We start from the raw sequence: 24109 nt of genomic DNA, 5'->3' as shown, positions 1-24109 counted from the left end.
AAGTTAATAATTTTGGTCTTACTGTGGGTTAAAACGTGTATTTAATAATTAGCCTGTTAGAGCACATGATACTTTTAATTCAATGATTAAGTGTTATACTCAAATAAGAGGATAGATGGCATCACCTGCTGAAAAATGTCTAAGGACCTGACTGACCACATAGTGAGCATGAAGAAGCTTCAGAGCTTTTAAGTTACCAGGTTTTTCTTTGAGAATGAGGGGAAAGCATGGGAGGCTATGTTACTTATTTTGTTCTAGAAGTCATGACTTTCTCCTCTGACTCAAGATTGTCCTTAGAAGGTTTGGTATCATTAGATAATCTTCAGCGAGACATGGGCAGATCTCATAGCATCTGAGATTTGTGCAGCTGTTCTGTTAGTTTTACTTATATTTTATTAGTGCTGTGGAACAATGAGTAAAATCAGGAACTTTTCCACTGTCTCCTGCTTCTCATTGTAACTGTGTAGTTCTGCCATATGTTATTGCTATTGCTAGCCATAGGCCATAAGTTTTCTGTACTTTGCAGAGCCAGAGGATTCAGACTTGTCAGACTTCTTCTCAATGCACTTTTCTTGACCTGCTTGCAACTTTGATTTACTTTAATTTACTGAGTTTAGCTGTAACAGACTTACTTTCTAACTGATGGGCTATCTGCTGCTAGTTTGGTTTACTTTAATCTTTGTACAATGTCACTGTGCCTTTATGACTAAAGTAATGATGCAGCGTGGAGAGATAGACATCTGGTATGAAAAGACAAGGCTTTGAGGAGACGTGGGGTGTGGTGTAGTAGGACACGGGTATGGGGTGATGGGAGACGGAGCACAGGGTTCATGCTTACCAATAGTTAAAGAAACACAGCCCCTGAGCAGGATAGAACACTTGTAGTGTTAACAAGGAGAGCAAACAGCTGGTGTCTGATGCCCATAAAAGGTACGTGGTACATTCAGGTGACCATGGGTTAGTTTAAAAAAGAGCAAACTTTAAGTATATGGATGCTAGAGGACAAAGAAACTATCAAAGAGCATCATACTCTTCCAGCAACCCGCTCCAGGTGGTGATGACTTGCTCTAGCAGCCCCAGATCACAATGAAACTGTCAACCTTAGGACCCAGAAGAGGACCATAAGGGTAAGCATAACACCAGGAAAAGGGGTAGAAATTAGGCAATAGTTGTGTGACAATTTAAACTGTAATATTACTGATTTTTTTCACATGGAAATAGTCTTTCTTGTTCTATAACAAATATGGAATAAAAATATTTTTATTAAATTGAAGTTATTGTTATACTTAAAATATATTCTTGGCTCTATATGTGTCTAATATGTAAGCAGTTCTTTCCCTTTGCCCATAGCAAAGTTTTCAGCCCGACGTTGCTACTAGCATAGGTTTATGCGAATACTGAAAAGTGTGACTGCTGCTTGCTTGAAGCTCAATTTCTCTAACTCTAGAAGGTCTGTGAGGGCTGTGCTCCTCTGCAGAAGGCCAATATGTGGGATCTTTAAACACATTTCCCTCCTCTCTTTTGTTACAAAACCACAGTACACTGGGCACATTCCCCATGTGAAAATACTTTTCTACAGAGAACAAAAAGATAGTTTCTTTTGTGTATAAAGAAATAAATAGGCTTATGTGTGGGAGTGAAGGATCTTAAATAAAACATTGTCCTTTTTCTACCTTAGTTCAACTGGGAAAATCAATTTTTGGTTCTTCAATTGCAGAGAAAGATCAAAAGGAAAAACTGACAATCTAAACAAAGGGCAAGGTGATACAGACTGCTTGCACTCCTGCTCCCTGGTGTGCTACATGCGGGCACTTTTCCAAGCAGAATGCATTTACAGAAGAATCAAGGATCTGTGGGTTTTTTGTTTTTTTGTTTTTTTTTCAGCCTCTGAATCAACATTATTGTCAGTAAAATTGACCAGAATATAAAAGTGACTAAATGCTACTGTATGTTAATTCTGGGGAGTTTTCTGGTGCTAGTACAGGCAACAGTTCTCAGATGTGTTGAGTTCCTGGTTGCAGAATACTTGTGCTTTGAAGAATTGTCATTGGTTTTCCATTGCTAGAACTGGCCAAAGCTATCATTTTTAGGTTATTTTAAGCACATTATGTAATGCAGGAGAAAAAATATTCAGTCCCATTACAGTTAGAGTACTTTTATTCTCACATAAATGCCTCACCAGATATACAATTCGGTCTTCATGTAAAAATCAAGGTGAGTTGGTGTGGAAAAACACATTATGGTGATTGACCTTTCTGCCTTGCATCTTCATAGAATCAGTCAGAGAATCAACCAGGTTGGAAGAGACCTCCAAGATGATCCCTTCCAACCTAGCACCCAGCCCTACCCAGAGTCAACTACACCATGGCTCTAAGTGCCTCATCCAGTCTTTTCTTGAACATCTCCAGGGACGGCGACTCCACCACTTCCCTGGGCAGCCCATTCCAATGCCAATCACTCTCTCTGACAACAACTCCTAACATCCAGCCTAAACCTGCCTTGGCACAACTTGAGACTGTGTCCCCTTGTTCTGTTGCTGCTTGCCTGGGAGAAGAGACCAACCCCACCTGGCTACAACTTCCTCTCAGCAATGAGGTCACCCTTGAGCCTCCTCTTCTCCAGGCTAAATATTTTTACCTTGAATGGATAAAATATGATTTGTTCTTACAGAGTCTGTTTTAGAAGAGAGTGTCAGCAGGATGAACAGAAGGGAGGAGTGTGAAAACTTTCTTTAAAACAAACAAATTAAAAATAACCTCAAAATGAAAAAGCACACAAAGCAAAAATGACCTCAGACTGAAAACCAACTTGGAAGACCGTCTGTCAAGTGGATTAATTATCTTCTGTATAACTGTAAAAAGTTGAAAATCATTGCAAAATTGTTTGACTTCAATGTATTGTCAGTTTTTTCTAACCATGCTAAATGCTAATTGAATGGATACTAGAAGTATAAACAGGCTGAATCTGACTCCAGGTGGATCTTTTGCAGGAAAGTATTTTTGTGTGTATGTTTTTTTATCACAAGTATGTTTGGGTCTTTACCCATGCAGGCAGAAAGCTTTTACATTTGGGACTGTACTTTGGCATGCCTTGGCATGGTAGAGATGCAGATAACTATCTACAGAATGCTCATTTCAAATACAGATGGTCTGAAGTTGCAAAAACAGCAATTGCAGCTGGCAGGTCTTGGGATAGGAGAGCCTGCTGTTCTCAGGGAAGGATGCTCTGCACCATAGCATCTTACAACCAGAACCTTTAGAAGATGCTGCCAAATGATTGTCACAAATGGTTAGTGATTTATGAAGTTTAGGCCTGTGATTTTTGTTTGAGGCTTTTCAAGCACCAAGAAGCTCCAGACCCTCCTGCTTCAAGTAAAGTGTGCCGAAGGAAAGCTTTAAAAGCAAATCCACTGATTGCAGACCTTAAGATTGAGTGCCTGTGTAACTGCTTTGCAAGGCTGATGTCAGTCTTACATAAGCAACAAAAATCTGTGTTTGATTTTGAGCCACTTCAAACTACTTGCATCTTGCTTATGTGGAGTTATACCTTAACTTCTGAAGACAAATAGTGTTCTGAATTAGCTGAGTCTTAAGAAGCCTTATAGAAGAGTGATCATACCAGTAATGAGATGTGCCTGAGTTTCTGCCTACCCCTTTGCAAGTTTTTTTTCATTGTTTTCTGTTCCCTTAATGCATTGTAAGCAGGGTAGTTTCTAGGAGATGTTGATACAAAACTGCCAACTCTACCTACTCAGTCTGTGGTACCATGGAATTGACATTATGGTAATTTTCATTTCTTAGATAGGAGAGCAGAAGATTGTTGTAGATCTTACAGAATGTCAGGGGCTGCAAGGAACCCAAAGAGAACCTCCCGTGATCTGCTGGACACACTCTTGTTAATGCACCCCAGGATCGCATTGACCCTCTTGGCCACAAGGCCACACTACTGTCCCACGCTCAGTTGTGTCATCCACCAGCACTGCCAGGTCCCTGTCCATGGGGCTGCTCTCACTCTTAATTTTCAATTTTATTTGTTGTCTTACTTCTTCTCCCATTAGGCTAGGGCAGGTGAGAGCTTTGTGAAAAGTGTACTGCGTGGGGTGCACATGACTGGTAAGGTCAGGGGCTCATGGTTTGGTCTCTCTATCAACACCTTTTCTGCGCTGCTGGCTGAGGCTTTTCTCTAGAGCTGCACTGTACAGAGCTAGGAAACAAGCCACTCCTAGGGGAAATTACTTTATTTCACAAGATGATTCTGGTTCATAACTGAGACTCTTCTCCTGCTGCCAAGTCCCTTGTCCCCCTGCAGTTTTCCTAGGTTCTGAGCATCTTGAGAGTAGTTTGCCTGGGGCTGGTGGCCCTTAATGCTTTGTTCTGTCTTTTGATTTGGCTTTTTGGGATACCATACAGGCTGCCTTGAGTGGTCCATCACTTCACTTCCCACAAGGACGTTGTCTTGTGAGGTACTAGGGTTTTGTTTCAATCTCTTTGCTTTCTATGCTGAAAACCCAGGAAATTCTTGATATTTAAACTTTGCTGGAAGTGACAGGGATCTATTCATAATTTAGTTGCCATTGCTTAACATTTCCTTCAGCAAATGCAGACTTGGTTCTGCAAAAGTCAGCTGAAGTAGTGTCAGAAAAGCAGTTTGGTGATGTTACAGATGTTTGGTTTCAGATCAGTGGTAATAAAGTAAAAGGAAATCAATGTCTGTGCTATCTGATTTAATTTCCCATACAACCAGTATGTTGGCTTTAAAACTCTACTCCAGAGGCCATGCAGCTGATGCAGTTTGAAGAAAAGAAACCTATTGATAGCAGAACACCTCTATTTGTGACAAAAATGAAAAACAGTCTTCCCTTGTGCAGTAATAAGGGTTTGTGTATGAAAGAATAAAAAGTTATCAGTGTTAAAAAAAGAACTGCTGGGGGAAACAATATGGAAAGGCTTAGATTCACATGAATTCATTTAGGACAGGTGCTAGAGTGTCTCTTGGGGGAAAGAAAATGTTGAGTATTGTTGATAATTGCTTTTATGCCCTTATCTAAATGAAATCAGAGATTGCTTTCAGAAATGTCATTCTGAGATAAGTGACTCTACACTAAGACACATGATTTTATAATGCTGTTTGGTTGGTAATTGTTTGTAACTTAGAGGTCAAATGCTGGTTTTGAGTATTTGTTAGCAGTTAGAATGTTGCTAAAGTTTATAATGCCAGTAAATATGCAAAGAATAACTTTTGCCCTCCTTTAGTTAACATTTGCATTTTTCAAGGCATAAACATTTTTTTGTTTTACTGTGTAATGGCTAAAAGCCAACCACTAGGACTGTATTAATCTATTGTGCTGGGAACTGTATTAACAGCTAAAAGGTGCTACTGAGAGCCAGTGGCATCCTGGCCTGGCTCAGGAGCAGTGTGGCCAGCAGGACAAGGGAGGTTCTTCTGCCCCTGTGCTCAGCACTGCTCAGGCCACACCTTGAGTGCTGTGTCCAGTTCTGGGCTCCTCAGTTCAAAGATGTTGAGGTGCTGGAAGGTGTTGGGAGAAGGGCAGTAAAACTGGTGGAAGGCCTGGAACACAAACCCTGTGAGGTGAGGCTGAGGGAGCTGGGGGTGTGCAGCCTGCAGAAGAGGAGGCTCAGGGCAGACCTCATTGCTGGCTACAACTACCTGAAGGGAGGCTGTAGCCAGGTGGGGTTGGTCTCTTCCGCCAGCAACCAGCAACAGAACAAGGGGACACAGTCTCAAGCTGGCTGTGCCAGGGGAGGTCTAAGCTGGATGTTGTTAGGAAGTTCCTGGCAGAGAGAGTGATTGGCATTGGAATGGGCTGCCCAGGGAGGTAGTGGAGTCGCTGTCCCTGGAGGCATTCAGGAAAAGCCTGGATTGGTTGTTTGGACAGGGCTGGGTGCTAGGTTGGACTGGATGAGCTTGGAGGTCTTTTCCAGTCTGGTTGATTCGATGATTCTCTGATCCCAACTTTGCACCGTAAGCAAGCAGTGTGGGGTTTGAGTTCTTTTCCCGCTGTCCCCAGCCAGATAACACCTGTCAGGATGACTCCTGTGAGAAAAGGGTGATGGTGCCTATCCAGAGTGAATCAGATCACAAATGATCTTGTAGGATGCATGCTTTCCTGTGCCTTTGTTGGATAGGTAAAACTTGAAACATGAAACACTTATTTCTTTGCACAGCCTCAATCAGCTAATCAGTTACAGGTCTCTTAAGAAAAGATCTTGAGGAAACTCTTAAATCTTTCCCCTGTTGGTTGCTGAAAATGTGTACTGATGTGGTGTTAGTTAGAATAATACTGCCTTCTTTCAGGCTTCTTCTGTTTCTCTAGCAAAGCTTGGTGCTTTGGTTGAAATGCTTGGAGACCTTTTAGAAGCAGTTTGGAAAGGGAAAGCAAACAAATGGTTACAGCTATCTTTGCCACAGTATATCCTGCTGCAGCTCTGTTCTTACCCTGAAGCAGCCGTGGAGAACTGTTTTGCACCCAAATTGCTGCCAGGTATTTTCTACCATGGTGTTGTCTGTCCTAGTTTAAATTTAATGATGTAGACTGTGTTGCACATTCTTGCATGTCTAAAGCAGGTACCAGTGTGAAATGCCCAGGAGAAACCTGAGGAAAGAAAAGTGGTCCTCTGCCTTGCTCTGGTGTTTGATCTTTGCCCTCAGTGCTTACCATTGCTGAGGACTGAGATCTTCGCCTTGACCACCTTGGAATTCTTTACAGTAAGGCTGATGAGGCACTGTCACAGATTGCCCAGTGAGGTCGTGATATCCCCTCCCTGGAAGTGTCTGAGGCTGGTTTGGACAACCTTGGCTAGTGGGAGGTGTCTCTGCCACTGTCAGGGGAGTTGGAACCTTAAAAGGACCTTTAAGGTCCCAAACCATTTTATGAATCTTAGGAGTCAGACCTATGAAGTGTTTGGGTGTGTATCTTTCTTACTAAGTGCTTTTAGGCTCTATTAGCACCAACGGAGGTTAAAGGCCTGGCACTAATTGAACCTTTCTGTATTTATTTATGTGAACAGCAGTCAAATTGTGCTCCTTTTTAATAAAACAAACAGAGAAGAGAGGAATTTCCTCTGCTTTTGTCCCTCCACTCGCTGTAGGTTTTATACTCTCTGATTTAAATTGTGCATGCTGCATTTTAAAGTTTTAGTTTAGCAAAACCCTTATCTTGATTGATCTGCATATATGTGTGTATATACAAGCAGTACACTGCTGACAGAGGGATAAATACATTCCTGTAGATATGAATTTGAAAGGATGTTAGATTTTCTTCTTTGGCTTACCTTCAGTATAGCCTTAAAATGTCTTCCCACAAAAGATGAATTGGACAAAACCTCACTCTTGAGAATTTAAAGAGATCATAGTATGTGGCAGTTTTGAGTGCAAAAACTCTGCAGATTTAAACTTGGGTGTATTGTGAAAGGGATGTGGTCCCTTGGTGTTAAAATAATTTGTTTCTGCCTAAGATTGCAATAAATTTTCTTCCTAATGGTTTTGAGGTGACAAAATCTCTTGTTAGTGTTATCCCCAGGGAATCTGCAGGTGATAAGAGTAATTTATATTATGAGTGCATGTGTTGGTATCTGACTGGACTAGGGGTAAATCTCACTTTCCAGGTACCCAAGGCCAGTTCTCCGCTAATCCGTATTCTCCTGCCAGATGATGAAATACCTCTGCCCAACAGTTTGACTTCCAGTAGCAGGCAATAGTAAAAGAAGTCGTCCAAGGTGCTTCTAAGGAAACTTCTCCCCTTATGTATCTTCTATTGGAAAAGAAGTCCAGTGAGGCTACCAGGTAGCCTCCTTATTTCTGTTTTACAGCAAGAGACTCCAGATGTCCAGCTTCTCAAGCAGGACTCACAGATCTGGAGTTCTTTAAGGCCAAACTGGATGGGGCTCTGAGCAACCTACATAGTGTGAAGTGTCCTTCCCCATGGCAGGGGGGATTGGAACCAGGTGATCCCTGAGATCCCTTCCAGCCCTGACAATTCTGTGATTGCAGGGGGGAAGGAGGGAAGAAAATGGCTGGGGAGGGATCATTTGGAGCAGCAGCTTAAGTTTCATGTACTTGGAGTATAGCTTCTCAATTGCACTTTTGTCCCTGTTGGATAGTCTTGAGTTCTTACTCACTGAAAAATGTCAAGCTAGTATGTTGGCAGGCTCCCAGATTGCAGTCCAGTCTCTGACATGTGGATGTGATGTCTGACTGGCAGAACTCTGCAGGTACTTATGACTCAATAGGAACAAAACCTGTTAACAAACCCATGCAGTGGGTAAAGATGAAAAACAGCAGAATCATGATACAAATTGTGCTGCACAGATATTCACACAAGCTGTTGTGAGTTCCAATTGCAGAAGAAAGATGTTAGTTATGGTCTTTGAGATATACACTGGGATTAATTGTGACACCCAGGGGCCGGCATGGACCAGAACTGTATGAATGGGAGAAGGCTGAGAAAGTGCTTGCAGCTTCTTGGACATCTGCAGACATTGCAAAGCTTAATTTCCCTCACGCTATTGCAACCATATGCATTTTATGGGGCTTTTTTAGTGCCTAAAGATTAGAAAATAACTTTTGATTGTTATTTACGAAGCACCATATGGCTCTTTGTAGTTTTTGCTTCTCGTGGAATGATGAAAATGAAATTAATTGGAAATCACACTCAGAAATCTATTATTGTTAATAGCGCCAACAGCTTGTCCAGTGTCCTCATACAGAGCATGTTGTAGCTGCATGTGATAACAAGTAGCATTTCATAAATCCATAACAAAATTAAAGGGTGAAGATGGGCTGAGAAAAGAAGAGAAGCTGCATGCATTGGCAGAGTGCATGGTTGTGGATAGTTCAGCTAGCAAGCTACTGGGTGAAATCAAGGCTACAGCACGTATTTTGACATCTGCTTTACAGTGTGATGTAAATAATTAGTATTTTCTTCTAGCTTAATGAATTAACAGCTCATTTCAGGAGACAAAAGGCTTTTATCCCGTTTTTAACTTTCTTTTTTCTTTGTTTGGGCCACTCAGCTAGGTTGATGCAAGCTGGTGCCTCTGTGGCTTATGTTCAGTGTGTGGTGGCAACAATTGAAACCTCTAGGGTTTGGGTTTTTTGCCTTCTGCTAACCTCTCCTTGCATGCAGTGAGCCTTCAGACGTGAATCTGGGAAGTTTACATTAGCCTGTAAAATAGAAGATTTTTAATACAGCGGTGTTAAAAGGAAATCACCAAGATGAAAGGCTGTAAAAATTACCAAGCTATAAAAGCACAGTAGGGCTTCCTTTTTTCCCTTATCTGGAACATTCCCTAAATTGCCTTTCTTTTGAAACGTGTCTGCAGATGGTGTGATATTAAGAAAAATGTAACAGGGAAAAAAATAAAACCCAAAACAACCAAACAAAAAGAAATCTGCAAAAAATCTGTAAAAGAATTTGTTTTTCTCAGGAGGCTAATTAATGTTGTCATGGATGTGTCCTGAATGGATTTCTGTTAAATGTGCTGGCATGCTGTATGTGTGTGACGAAACTGTATGGATTGGTTAACTTCATGGAGCTGTAAAAAGAACATTGTTCCAGTAATAAACATTTGACACTTGATCTGCTAAACAGAACTCTTTGGGTTTGAATCTAAATTCACCAGTGGAGCTTCTGACACCAAGATGCATTTTTTATGTAATTATTAAGTCTGGCATAATAAACTAAATAGTAACAGATTCCTTTTCCTAATGTCAGATAATTCTGAGTATTGCTTATATTTCACATATGTAATGAGAAATGGAAATTAAGAGGACCCTGATAGTGCATCCTCTTCCTTGTTAGTTGTGCTTAATACATTCCTGGTATTATCTGACTTTAACAGATGAAAATTAATCTGCCCTGGTGTGACCACACCTGGAATACTGTGTCAGGTTTTGGGCTTCCCAGTTCAAGAAGACAGGGATCTGTGGGGGACAGTCCAGTGGAGAGCCATGAGGATGACTGGGGGAGTTGAGCAACTCCCCAGTGGAGAGAGACTGAGAGATCTGAGGCTGTTTAATCTGGAGTAGAGAAGGCTGAGAGGGGATCTTATCAATGTCTGTAAATATCAGAGGGGTAGGTGTCAGGATGAAGGTGCCAGGCTCTGTTTGGTGGTGCCCAGTAACGGGACAAGGAACAGTGGGTACAAGCTGAAACACAGGAGGGTCCACCTTATCACAGGGAGACACTTCTTCATGGTGAAGGTGACAGCCCTGGAGCAGGCTGCCCAGAGAGGTTGCTGAGTTTCCTTCTCTGGAAACTTTCAAACCTGCCTGGACACATCCCTGTGTGGCCTGCTCTGGGTGATCCTGCATTGGCAGGGCAGTTGGACTGGATGGTCTCTGGAAGTCCCTTCCAACTCCTCTAACATTCTGTGATTCTGTGATCTGCCTACAGTGGTTAGCTTGCCAGTTGCCAGAAGCCTTCTTTTGTGCTGCTAGCTGCAGTAGGATTCTTCGTGGAATGAAAAGCTGTGAAAACTAACCTCAGTAATCCTTAGAAGGATTGTAAGGAAATCTTGCAGGAAAATGTATCCAGAAGTAATTATTACTCTGGTTGTAGTGTTTCTGTTTTGAGCAGCTAGTCCTGCGTTGTTTTCTGTGTTCTGTTGCCTCATTTAAACCTGTATCTGGTGAGTGTTTTGGACTTCCATTACTCTGCTTTCTAGATCTGGAGCTCTGGAAATTAATGAGCTTTTGCCCAGAAGTCCTCCCACTTGACAGAAATGAAACATCAGAACCAATTCAGATGTGTTTTTTTTTCTTTGTGGTTTTTCTGTTCACTCTGGGTGAAATTCTTTACTACTCCAGATGGCCAGAGCCATACCTCTTTGTCACTTAAGTCCCACTTATATCTGCAAAAAACTTAAATGTCATATAGCCTTCTGCAAGCCCTCTGCCCAGCATCTCTCTTACTGGATTTTACTTCTCCATCTGTTTTTTACACCTGCTATCAGGTGTCTGTTAGAAGCTGTGCTGGGAAAAGATTGTTTCTTTAAAAGGAGATAGTGTTTCTGCTCATTGTGGAGCCTGATTGCCTTTGCTTCTCCAGATCAAAAATACCTCAGTAAATGAGACAACATTTGAATGGTCTTATGGTCTTAAAAATGTCCTATTAAGTATGTAGTTCCTATCTCTAAGTAGTTCTTTTTAATGTGCAGAAGGTAAGATGGTAGTGGGTTGGGTTTTTTTGTTAATGTTCATTGATTTTATTTTTTCTCTCCTTGAGGGAGGGAAAGTTGGAGATTTTGGGGGATTTTTTGGTGAGAGTCTGTGTGTAGAAAATGAATGTGATTTTGTACTCTTGCCTCAAAACCAGGAGGAGAGATCAAGTGCATATGTAGAATAGCAGCTCCAAAGTAAATTTCCAACTTTCTGCCTTCAGCATTACTGAAACAGACATAAATTCTGGTAGGTGATCATTTTCCTGTCCAGGTGTTGCCCAGATAACGACCAGTCTAGCATGATTTTCTTCAGAGGCTCAATAAGTTATTTCAGCAACAACTCTGTACTTAATTCCACTGTGTAAGCTGGGTAATGAATTGACTGCTTGAGGACTTTTGGATACTCCTGGGCTTGATTCAGATTAAATACTGCCAGATTTGCTCTGCTTTTGCACGTTTTTAGTTTTTGGTGCAGGTTGATTGATTTGCGGTCTGAACAGCAAAATGTGTGGTAGCTGATGGAGCCCTGCACAATGAAACAAAATCCAGGCTAAGAGGCAGAGCAGAATTGTTTAATGGTTAAATGTTGGAAGGAAATGTTAATTTTGCAAAAAATGTAAATTTTCAGCTAAGAGCTGTTCAGCATTTTCATTGCTTTGGGTAAAAATGCAAACTTGGGGAAGAGCTTTAGGTTTGGAACTTCATTAAGAAATTGCTGATGAAATATGTCAAAGCCTCACTCAGGGAAATGTTTATGCATGCACTCGTGTGCCAAACTGGCATTAGTGGTTGCTTAAAAATAAGCAAAAACTCCCCACTAAGTGAAAGGAAGCATCAGTGTTGTGTTGCTGTAAGTTACTGTAAAGACAAGAAATGCCCTCTGCTGGTGTGACCTCAAGTGCCTCAGGGAGGTCCCATGCATTTTGGGTGGTGCCTGCACATGTTCAGCTCTCAGGTGAGGTTGTCTTGCTGTTTGCAAAGCAGTAAGAGATGATGAAACCCTTTGAAGGGACTTAGTCCTTTCCTGTTATTGGGAAACTTGGCAAAAATGTTATTTCCAGCTGTAGCACCTTCAGATGCCTCCCTCGTAGCACAGGGCCTGTTCCTGCTGCGGTTGAAGGATGTTGCCTGTTTGCTCAGCCACCACTGTGTGACATGCTCCAAATTCCTTTTAGCTTTGCCCTCTGTTTGGATGCTTCCTTTGTAAGGATCTTGCCAGGCATAGCAGGCCTGTATGCAAAGACTGTGCTGGACAAGGGACTAATAACCTGTTCTTGGATGGACTTCACCTGCCACATACATCACATTATAAGTCTGTTATTGCTTCTTAAGTAATATTGGTAATGCTGCAGCTCTCTTTGCTTTTGGAGTATTTAGTTACCTTTTTTACCATGTGAATTCTGTGGGTTCTTGCTTAGCTGCTTGTGTTTTGTGCTCCATGTTTGCAAGTATCTTCCTCTACAACAGCTCTCCTATGCTTTAAACTGAATTATGTAAAAAACCTAACTTACATTTCTCAGGTTTTGTATTTTCTGTGCTGCAGACATGTTTTCCAAAATCATCTCTGCAGGTCAGTAATGGAGAGAAAAATTAGAATCAGTTGAAGAAGACTTTTTGTCTTTTGTGCCTCACACATCATCACAAAGAATGATATTTGGAAAGTGTTCCAGGCAGACAGGTGTGTGTATTGTTGCAGCTAGGGATGGGAACAGTGTTTGTTCTTAATGACTGCTTGACTTCAACGCTACAGATTGCAGAAAGCCTGTTCACTGAATTGCACTAAAACAAATGGTGTTATGGAATTCAGTCAACAATTAGGACACAGTTGAACTGCTTGAGTCTGCTAACTTTAAATAATGTTATGCTTAAAAAAGAGAAGGGTAAAGATGCAGAGAAAACTGTCAGTGTGTTCGTCTCACTGTAAGGTTTTCTGATGTAGTTTTGGGAAAAGGGAAGATTGGGGAGAAATGACTTGCTAAAAATCTGGTGAAATGTCTGGTTTTCTGAATGACAGCACTTTTAAGGAGCAGGTCTTGCAAGGTGTCTGCACATTTCATATTTTTAAGGGAAACAGGACTCCTTCACCACATGAATTTGCATGGCTAAAGTTTCAGTGCATAATAAATTAACCCTGAGAAGCTGCCATGGTGGTGTCAGGTAATAGGGGATCCCAGCTCATGATACAGAAGAGTAATTTTTGCTTGCTTTTACAATCTCCTAAAGTAAAATCATCAGGAAAAAAGTAATATTGACTTGGGCATAATATGAACAATATTATGAAGTCCAAAGAAATTAAACTGGTGGTATAGTGATGGTAGAACACTGCATCACTTTGCATGAATTTTTCCATCCAGTGTTTCTTGTGCAGCAAGGTGCCAGATGTCAGGCTGACCCTGCAGGTTACAAAAAGTGGCCTTCTCTGTGCCTCCCATTGAGTGGATGTTGTCTGAGACCTAAAAGAAAAACCTTCTTCTGTTCACTTGTCAGGAGACTACAGTGCTCTTCCACCAAGTGAGGAACTTGTTCCTGCCTGGACTTAGTTTTCAAACAATGTCTCCTCTTGAGTTTGTAAGCAAATGTGACAAATAGCCAGGTGGAATGGGCTGCCCCATTGGGGCAGGTGGTGGAGTCACCATCCCTGAAGATGTTCAAACAAAGCCTGGATGGGGCATTTAGTGCCATGGTGTAGTTGATTGGCTAGGGCTGGGTGCTAGGTTGGACTGGATGAGCTTGGAGGTCTCTTCCAACCTGGTTGATTCTATGATTCTGTGGCTGTGTTTACACCCTGTGTGTATTACACATGAAATCTATGTAAAAATAGTAAAAAATTAGGCTGAAAACAATGCACCTGTTAAAGGCTGGAAATAGCAGAAATGAGGCATCCCATGGAGCTTATAGCAGGCACATACAATGAACAGTTTGAATGTGAAAGCTGCTTTGTTTGTATTGTCTGTGCCTTAATGTGCATGTTTTTTCCATGCATTATGGTGTCACTACTGCATCTATTGAGGCTCTATTTGCTGCATAAGTAATGGATCAAGTTTAACTTAAACACAGGATGTGAATACTTGATTGCTTTTACTCTGAGAAGGCTCAGAGTGCAATATTAACAGCTTTAGCTTAGCTGATTTTATCTAGCTTTAAAATTTTTATCACTGGTGAAGTGTGTAGTAATGGTTATGAAAGCAATTAATAACAGCAGTGACAGAATCAAGAGGCTGACTAATTTATCATTATAGATTTTAATGAGGCTTATAATCTAGCAATAAATATACAATATATTCAAAAGTATGGTGTTATAAAAAGGATGATTTATTGAACTTCAATGCAAAACTAGCTGAAACACCAAAAGTAGCAGAAACTAGCATATAAGAACAGGGATTGAAAGCAAGAGAGGAAGAGAGTTTACACTGAAGCAGGGTGTAGAGGACAATCAGTTGTTTCAGTTCATTCTGAAGCCCTTTAAAGCACACAAGTAGTTCTGTAGACGTGGGAGGTGTCTTCATGTGGACAGCTTCCTTTTCACCGTCTCAGTGTGTTTGCTAGCTTCAGAGTCCTCAGAGGACAGGGAGCAGTGGAAGCGGTGGCAATACTTACTCTTTGGGAAAAGCTGTCTCAGAGATTTCAGAGCAAGATTGTGTAAAGAGACCCAAATGTGAGAAGTTATTACAGCAACTTGAAGATTCAGTGTTCAATTTGGGAATTGGGCTTTATTGTAATTTTTTATTCTTGTATTATGGGTTTTTTTGTGATCTTCCTTACAGCTTTTATTCTTCTCCCTTCTTCCTTGTGCTGAAGTACATATTCCAGAGTGTCTCTGGACAGGAGTATTGTTAAAAAGTAATAAGCACCTGACAGGATCTTTTCTGAGCAGTATAACAAGGTGGCTGAGATTTGGAAAATTAATTATAGCCAGTCTTTCCCAAAGGGAAATTAGGAGCTCACATGGTGGTGTTGACATTAAACCAAGAAAAAAGCGTGCAACAGCAGTAGAACAGGACATATGGAACCTCAAAAAGTAGCTTTCCTCACTCTTATATCAACTAGACGTAGGTAAAAATATCCCCAAAGCAACACAAACTTGACCTTTTAAGGGCCTGTAAGGCAAGGTCTGAGCTGTAAAGGTGCACTTTGGGAAAAGTGAGCTAGTATCCTTAGAGGACATTTGAGCACTTGGGGCTTTTCATCAGCACTATCGAGGCAATGGAAGCAGGAGCAACATGTAGGAATTCTGGGTTTTGTTGGTCTCTATAGTTCTTGTGCTGTCCAAAATGAAGCATAATTGCAGTCAGAACAGGCCTGTAATGTCTGCCTTGGTTTCCTCAACTCCCATGTTATGAAAGCTAAATTACAAAGTGGGGTGGTGGCGATGGGGTGTGGTGTAAACATTAATTTTGGGAAGAGAAGTGCTGAACTTTCTACTCCATTTTAGGAAAGCAGCATCTGGCATAGGTGGTTGGGAGGTGGATTGGTCATCCATTGGGTCCCAAACAGTCTTTCATGGAGTAATATTCTAGGTAACTATGAAGAAGGAGGTGACTGCAGCTTTGCTGGTGAGTTGGAAGCTTAGAGTTGCACCTGTCCAAACGTAACTGACTTTTGTCCCTCAGAGGACTTTTACCAGGTAAATGCATCATTAGATTGTCCTCTCTCTTGTCTTTGTAGAGGTGGGGAGTTTGGAGCTGGTTACAAATTAGTGTATCCCATCCAGCTCTTTGGAGACTTTGGGAATGAGGATGGACTTGAAGAGATCTGATCATGAAGCACAACTTAATGAGTTTAGGTGAAGAAGGGAGACCAGTGAGCTTCTGAAAACTAGTTAATATCTGCCTGGGCACACTGGGCTAGGTCCTGCTGTTGTGGGGAAGGGACAGAGGAGGCTCATTAACAGGACTTCTCTGTGGAAGCAGCTGTTGTTTGTTTACAAACCCAGTGGTTATGGTCACGTTTAGGTCAGTAAGGAGGTAGTGCTTCTGTGATAGCTGATTTGACATGTCCTGTGTTTGTCTTCATTGCACTGCTCCCACAGTGCGGGGCTGCCTCCACCTCTTTTGCAACATGTGCTGCACTCATGGCAAGACGTCTGTGCATTTTTTCAGGGACACTTTGCTGCTGCTGGAGTATTTGCTATGCTGTCAGGGTTTGGAGTCAGCCCTTCTGTGGTCACTTGCTTTAAGCTGGGGTAAAAATACACTAATGGAACACAGAGTCAGGCTCTTAATTTCTAAGAGGTGCAAGTGCTAATTGGTTTTCAGAGAGCCCAACTGCCCAATGTCACGAGGTGAGAGAATGGGATAAGGATTTCATATGAGACCTCCTCTTCTTCAGTCTCATGCTCTAACTCTGTGGTGTAGGATGCCTTGCCAAGGCAATCCTGAGTGCTCTCTAATAGAGATCTCGCGTCTGTGAGAGCAGGGCCTATTCCCGTGCATCCTTGCCTTGTCTCTTCTCTATGGTATTTTATTTTTGCTAAGCTACAGCACACTGTAATATAGTTGTGAACACGCCTAATTTGCAGTCACACAGTCGTATCAATAATAATGGCAAGTTGTTCACAGGTAATAAATTAGCATACCATATAACTAGCAGAACTCTGGCTCTCAGGATATTGTTTCATGATCGAGAATTCCATAGTTAAATATACACAGCAGTGGGCTGAGAACAAGCTGTTCATTTTTGCTGCAAGCAGTACCAGTGGACCAGAGTAATCATAGCTCCCAAAAGCAGGACTGGTTTTATTGATTTTAAATAGGCTTTCATTATGGAGCTGAGCCCATTACAGTTGCAAGGAGCATCAGTGCCATTTGTATTCACAGCACTGGCTGAAGGGAAGGAGATGTATTGCTGAATGCAGTGGAGAGGATGCTTGTCCCTACGAGTGTTATGTTGTTCCGTTCTGCTGAAACATCAGAATTTATTGAGAAGACAAGAGCTTCAGTCATTTCTCCTACCTGCTTAGATTTGATTTTTTTTTTTACAAGAAATGTGCTTAGACCCAACCACAGTTGTGAAATTCTAAACTCTGACGACTTCTCCTGAGACGTCAGGGTCTTGCTTATTCCTTGGCATCCAACTTGGGGACAAGCTGTGGTTTTTACTACTTTTTTTTTTTACAGAAGTCTTTGGAGATGTTTGTGTCTCTTTCTGTAGATTAATGTAAAGAAGACAAATATAAGATGCAGCGAATAAACTGTTCAGCCTGGGATATTAATGTATTGAAGTTATAATTAGTTAAGAACACATGCTGTTGCCACAAATGCGTCATTAATCCACATGGAACAGTTTGTGGCTATTCGCTGCTACATTAGTGACACTTAAAAGCAGTCTTTATCTTCTGAAACAATGCAGAAAAAGAACATTTTTAATCTGTGGCAAAAAGAAGGCCTCTGCACACTTAAGAAGCAGTCTGTTTTCCTGTTTGGGTTTTGGGGGCTCCGGTTTTTTATTCGTTTCCACAAATGCCTGTCCACCAGGGAGCATAGACAGAAGCTCACTGAAGCCTTCACTGCCAAACGCAGTGCCATTGAAAAAGGTGTACTGTACTTCATGATGTGTATGGACATGTTGCTGGGGCTGGCTGCTCTTCAAATCCAGTATTTATAGCTCTGCAAGCCCTGCTTGAGCATTTTTTCCAGTGTTAATACAGCAGTTTGGAGGGGTGGGAATGGAAATGAATTGCATTTTTTGATGTAATGGCTTTGGTGCTGATTTTGCATATTGCTTTATAGATTATTTATTTATCTTTATGAAAGCCTGTAAGTGAAGGTTGCTCTATACATTCCAGCTAAACCCACATTTTTCTCATGGGGTAGTCTTTTTTAACATAATTTGGGAATTCAGACAGAAGACAGCATAAAAGCATTGTGTGAGCACCTCTAGGAATCAGCTCTTTAAATAAAACGCTGACATTAAGTAGTGAATCAACTTGGTAAGTACTGAATGATCAAGCCTAGTTACTGTAAAACAAGATTTGGCTGGGTTACTTCATTTTGCAGAGCCTGGGCAAATAACTCTTGAATTAAATTGCTTCCTGCTGGTTCCCTCCAGGGCAAGAACAACCTGCTGTACTGCGCTCTGCTGAGCTACTGTATCGATTAGTTCTTCTGCTCCAGTCTTGAGGTGGTTATGCTTACTTTCTGTTGTGTTTGTTTACATTTCTGATGGTTGTTTTTCTGAAGTGACTGTGTTGCTTTGCTAGTCCTCTAGTGGATCATAAAAATGTACACGTTAGTTCCTTTAACTTCATTCGTTGCAGTCCAACGGAGATAATCAACCCTTGTGCAGCATGCTGCTTAGGAGCGAGGGCGATGATCACTCCGGTAATGATACCACATACCACTGACAACAAAAACTCGCCTCGTTGGCGGGATGTGTGACACCTAAACCCTGTATAATTGCATGCCTGTAGCAACTATGAACAATACTACATTAGATTCTTTATCACAGAAGCTACTGTCATTGTAGAGTTTTCTTCTGCAGGTTGTGAAGTTGATTTATAGTTTTAATTCATCTTAATAATTTGTGGAAACACTTTATAAAACCTTTTGTTGCATTTAAATTTGCTTCTTATCTGCCACGCAGTGACATGAGTAATAGGGAGGCCAGAACATGAATATATTGGAATGCAGGAAAATACTTTTAAGGTTCAGAATGATGTATCTCAAATGTTACTGAATGGGTAAACGTGGGGAGAGATTTTGCCTTGTGGAGCTTTGAAATCAGGCATCTCTTAGTGCAGTACCTTCAATAGCTGTGTTAAAAATGCATTTCTGCCTTAATACAGGAAATAGAATATTTATTTCATGATATTTATCCTAAGGTCCAACTATTTTTTTCTTTCCCTTCCTACTGAAATTTATTATATTGGAGTTTTGAGATGACAGTGTGTCAGAGCTGGGCTGCACAAAAAATTGCCACACCTCCAGACTTACATTTCATCACCTCTAAAATGTTTTTATCTAATCCAAGCCTAGAAGGCCTGTGTCTGTTTGAATGAAAGTATTGGTATCCTCAGGGCCACTTGAGCAGTAAATCTGCCCGTTTAACAACACGTTCTGGTGCTAGCTTGCATACCGACGTAGCACGTTGTGATTCAAGGTGTGACCTAATCCAAGCATCACTGAAGTCAGAAATTTCCACAGGCTTCAGAAAAGGTAACAATGTTTGCATTTTCTAGGCACACTTGGTTATGTCCTAGTAGTGGGATCTCAGACCTAGCAAAATACCTGGCAGAGTTATGATAAACGTTCAAAGGGACAGTACTCAGCATTAATAAACATTTTACAGGCACCTGACAGATCTTTATGGCTTAACTGGCTGCTGTGGCCCTAGCAGCTGTGGAGGTCATGACTGATGCCTTTGGTTGGTTGCTTTGTGTTTTTTCTTTTGCTCTTTCTCTCCTGTTTTTACTCCAAGGATGTCAGAATTACTTCTGTTTGTAACTTAGGTATTGGTGCAATTGCTTTTGTCACTGTGTCTTGCTGCACTTTCTTGTTACTGAGCTACTGTTCCACTCAGGTTGCCAAAGATTCACGTGATGGCACATACAGATGAACATGTTTTCACAGCTGCTGCCTTTGCTCTACACTCACCTGCCCTTTGGAGACGGAAATTTCTTCTTCTGGGATCACACCCATAGCTCTGCTTACTTGTGTCCAGAGCAGGGAATGGGATTTATTTTCCTTTATGAGCATTGTTTTGTTGTGCATTCAGGACAAAATATGTTCTGATTCATGCTTCAAAGGCTGTTGTAGAGTGTAAGCTGTCAAACTGTATGCTGGTTACATGGCTTGTTGCACAGGCCATGTAGCATTGGTGGCATGGTTTTGATCTGAAGGATGACATTCATCTGGATAATCAGTAGTTCATATTTATCCTTTAACTTTCTTGAACAGTTGTCCTTTGCAGTATTGCTTTGTGCTGACTTGGCTCTTGTTTTGTTGCTCACTAGTCATGACCAACTTCTCACTGCTTTTTAAAGAATCTAACCTGGAAATGCATTTTGAGTCTACAAGCTCAATAAGGGGTGCACAACAGAATAGCAATGTGTTTTCCTTTTACAGAGGCCAAAGAAATTGTTCTGAAAGCACAGATTCTGGCTGGAGGGAGAGGAAAGGGTGTTTTCAACAGTGGACTGAAAGGAGGAGTTCACCTAACTAAAGAGTAAGTCTTTGAAAAATGAAAAAGCATAAATAAATTGCATCTGTTGTAACATTTAAGCTGTTTACTGCTTCTTTTAATATCTTTCAATAAACTAACCTTTTTCCTTTGCCTGTAGCCCTAAGATTGTTGAACAGCTTGCTAAACAGATGATTGGGTACAATCTGTCAACAAAGCAAACTCCAAAGGATGGTGTGACAGTTAAAAAGGTAAGATTTTTACCTCATGAAAGCTGAAGTCTGTGTTTAGCTGCAGTTTTGCATTAATATGCTGGGGGCTATGACAGATTTATTTCTTTTCATTTCTTTCCTGGTGCCTGATTGATTGCATCTAGTCGATGGAAGAAAAGAAAAAGTTACTTTTTCTTTGTGCGCGTGTATTTTATTTATCAACTTCAGCATCCTTAGGGGTGGAAAAAGTCAGTTTTGCTACCTGTGCTGTAGGGAATACTTTGTCATAGCTTCACCCTTCCTCAAGCACGTACTAAATGCTAGCATGATTTGTATGTAGAGTTAACTGTATATGTTTATTAACAGTCTACTTAGGGAAGTGATATGAACATAAATTACAAAAGAGGAGATTTAGATTAGATGTTAGGAGCAAGTTGTTTACTGTGAGAGCGGAGGAATGTTAGAACAAGTTGTCCAGGGAACTAGTTGAGGTCCCATTCTTGGAGATACTCAAGGTCAGGCTTGACAAGGCTCTGAGCAGTCTGATCTAGTGGAGGATGTCCCTGCTTAATGCAGGGAAGGTGGACTAGATGACCTTTAGTGGCCTCTTCCAACACAACCCATTCTGTGTTTCTATCTGTAGCACTAATATTACCCATATTTTGTTCATCATAAGCTTTGGGCAGCATTTATTAAAGATGTTGACATGTGATTTTGTGTGATAATAGCATCAATTTAAATAAAGCCCAACTAATAAACCAGCAAAATAAAAATGATGTTTAAAAGTAGATTCTTCCAAACTTGCTGCAGATACAGAGTAAAATGTGGTCATGTTAGAGCTAACACATGGTAATTAATTTACCTATGATGGCACATATATCAAGGTGCCAAGATTCACTTCAGCTTACATATATTGCTCTAAATAAATGTATTGGCCTAAATAAGAGAAGCAAAAATGGCTCTTCAGCTAGATTCTCCTTTACATTAGTAGAGAGAACTGTGTGAAAGAGTCCGGTGCAGAGCCACAAAGATGCTGGAGGGGACACAACACCTACCTTATGAGGACAGGCTGAAGGAGCTGGGGCTCTTTAGCTTAGAGAGGAGGACACTGAAGGGTGACCTCATTCATGTTTATAAAGATGTGAAGGGCAGTGTTGGAAGGACAGAGCCAGGCTCTTCTCAGTGGTGTCCAGTGATGGACAAGGGCAGTGGGTGCAAGCTACAGCACAGGAGGTTCCATGTAAGCATAAGGAAAAGCTTTTTCTCTGTGGTGTGACAGAGCACTGGAACAGGCTGCCCAGAGAGGTTATGGAGTCTCCTTCTCTGAATGTGAAGACATCTAAAACCCTCCTGGATGCATTCTTGTGTAACCTGCTCTGGATGCTCGTGCTCTGGCCGGAGGTTGGACTGGATGATTTTTCAAGGTCACTTCCAACCCCTAACATTCTGTGATTCTGTGCAGTCGGGAAAGCCTAGCAATTGCCCATCTACAATGTATCTTCTTCTCTCTTGCTTTGTTTTACTGAGCAAGGAGGTTTACTCAGGAATGCAGACAAGATCCACACTGTGCTTGATGCCAGGAGATAATTTGGCATGAGCTGAAAAGGACTGCAGTTTACTTTCAATATATCGTGAACAGCTTGGTGTATTAGCATGGAAGGAGAACACCTGTCTGTAAAGACACTGTCTAATGAGGGCTGGAGGAAAGTGCTCAGATGATTCTTCTCTTGGGGAGCAGGGAGAGCAGATTACCATCACTCCTCATAGTTGTTGTTAGAATCAAGTAGGAGGTATTGAAAAGAAGAAACAGTATTACCATGATGGCATGTCTGTCAGAGATTGTGCTAATACTAAGGATATAAAGCAAGGATATGAATTTCCCATCTTAAGGCACTCTGCTGTTGAAAGGTTTGTATTGCAAAAGCAGGGTTTTAAATAAATTCTTTAGTTTGGGATTTTTTTCTCCTGAGGTGTCCTACTCTGAATACAGCAGTGCAGGAAATTTCACTTCCTTGTCTGAGTGCAAGATTGTTCATTGATTTACATACACAGTTTTGTTTGGTCAAAAAGAAAGACAGGTATAGGTGCTGGGATTCTTTGAAATGGATTATTCAAAGGAGTTCTATTAAGGTGACTTTTGTATCATATACAGAATAGCTATAGAAGCTTTGATGTGTAGAAGCTTTCCTTCCCATCCACACATGGCTTGTTTGAATAAACAATGGTGGAGAGTGAGCAGCTAGGGCATATGTGAAGTTTAGAATGAAGTTTGCACTGCTGCACTTCACGTATTTGTTTTGGTGGTACAAGAAAGTATATAGCCTTGATAGACTCTGTAGTTTTCCTTTGCTTTCCTTTGGAAACCTTGCAGGTTACAAGTGTTTTGATATGGATGCATGGTAAATCAGTGTGATGCTTTTCACTGATCCTCTGTGATCATAGACTTCCATCCTAATTACAGAGTTGGCTTTTAAAAGCTCTAGGCTTTGTGACAAGGTTTATGTGTTTTATAGTGTTAATGTTGGGATCTCGATTCTTGGTAATTCATGCTAAGAGCATACACCTTGGTTTAAATTAATTAATTACATAACAGTTTGGTCAGTGGTATGCTAATAGTTTCCCCATTGCTCGTTAGATAGTGAAGAAACCATCTGGAAAAGTAGCTATCTAGGTCACATATTCCCAACTTGGTGTGCAGACAACAGCAAATTGGGAGCAAGTGTGGATCTGGTAGAGGGCAGGAGGACTCTCAGAGGGACCTGGACAAGCCAGACAGATGGGCACAGTCCAGTGCCATGAGCTTTAATAGGTCCAAGTGCCAGGTTCTGCACTTTGGCCACAAGAACCCCAAGCAGTGCTACAGGCTGGGGATAGAGTGGTTGGAGAGCAGCCAGGCAGAGAGGGCCCTGGGGGTGCTGGTTGGCAGCTAAGCATGAGCCAGCAGTGTGCCCAGGTGGCCAAGAAGGCCAGTGGCATCCTGGCCTGGATCAGGAACAGTGTGGCCAGCAGGACAAGGGCAGTTCTTCTACCCCTGTACTCAGCACTGATTAGGCCACACCTTGAGTGCTGTGTCCAGTTCTGGGCCCCTCAATTTAAGAAAGATGTTGAGGTGCTGGAAGGTGTTTGGAGAAGGGCAGCAAGGCTGGGGAGGGGCCTGGAGCAGAGCCCTGTGAGGAGAGGCTGAGGGAGCTGGGGGTGTGCAGCCTGGAGAAGAGGAGGCTCAGGGCAGACCTCATTGCTGTCTACAACTCCCTGCAGGGAGGCTGTAGCCAGGTGGGGTTGGTCTCTTCTGCCAGACACCCATTGACAGAACAAGGGGACAGTCTCAGGCTGTGCCAGGATCAATGTTAGGAAGTTCCTGGCAGAGAGAGTGATTGGCATTGGAATGGGCTGCCCAGGGAGGTAGTGGAGTAGCTGTTCCTGGAGGTGTTTAAAGGGAGGCTGGCTGGGGCACTTAGTGCCATGGTTTAGTTAATCAGCAGGTGTGAGGCGGTAGGTTGTACTGGATGACCTCGAAGGTCTTTCCAGCCTGGTTAATTCTGCGATTCTGTGGCAATACCATTACCCAGAAATATTCACGTCCTTTGAACGTGATTATGT

At 41.7% G+C, this 24109-nt stretch overlaps 1 protein-coding gene across 5 annotated transcripts in view; it reads left to right on the top strand.

Moving 5' to 3' along the window:
* The window catches only part of SUCLG2 (succinate-CoA ligase GDP-forming subunit beta), a 161666-nt gene that overhangs the window by 47815 nt on the left and 89742 nt on the right, over positions 1-24109 (top strand). For all 5 annotated transcript variants that reach the window (XM_064157044.1, XM_064157048.1, XM_064157046.1 and 2 more), the window contains exons 3-4: positions 20243-20342; positions 20458-20548. In XM_064157044.1, the coding sequence (XP_064013114.1) occupies positions 20243-20342; positions 20458-20548 (191 nt within the window). The remainder of the gene's footprint in view (positions 1-20242; positions 20343-20457; positions 20549-24109) is intronic.

The sequence above is a fragment of the Pogoniulus pusillus genome, chromosome 16 (genome assembly GCF_015220805.1).
Source record: "Pogoniulus pusillus isolate bPogPus1 chromosome 16, bPogPus1.pri, whole genome shotgun sequence".
Taxonomy (NCBI): domain Eukaryota; kingdom Metazoa; phylum Chordata; class Aves; order Piciformes; family Lybiidae; genus Pogoniulus; species Pogoniulus pusillus.
The sequence above is the reverse complement of the archived record's forward strand: the minus strand, read 5'-3'. Positions and strand labels throughout refer to the sequence as shown.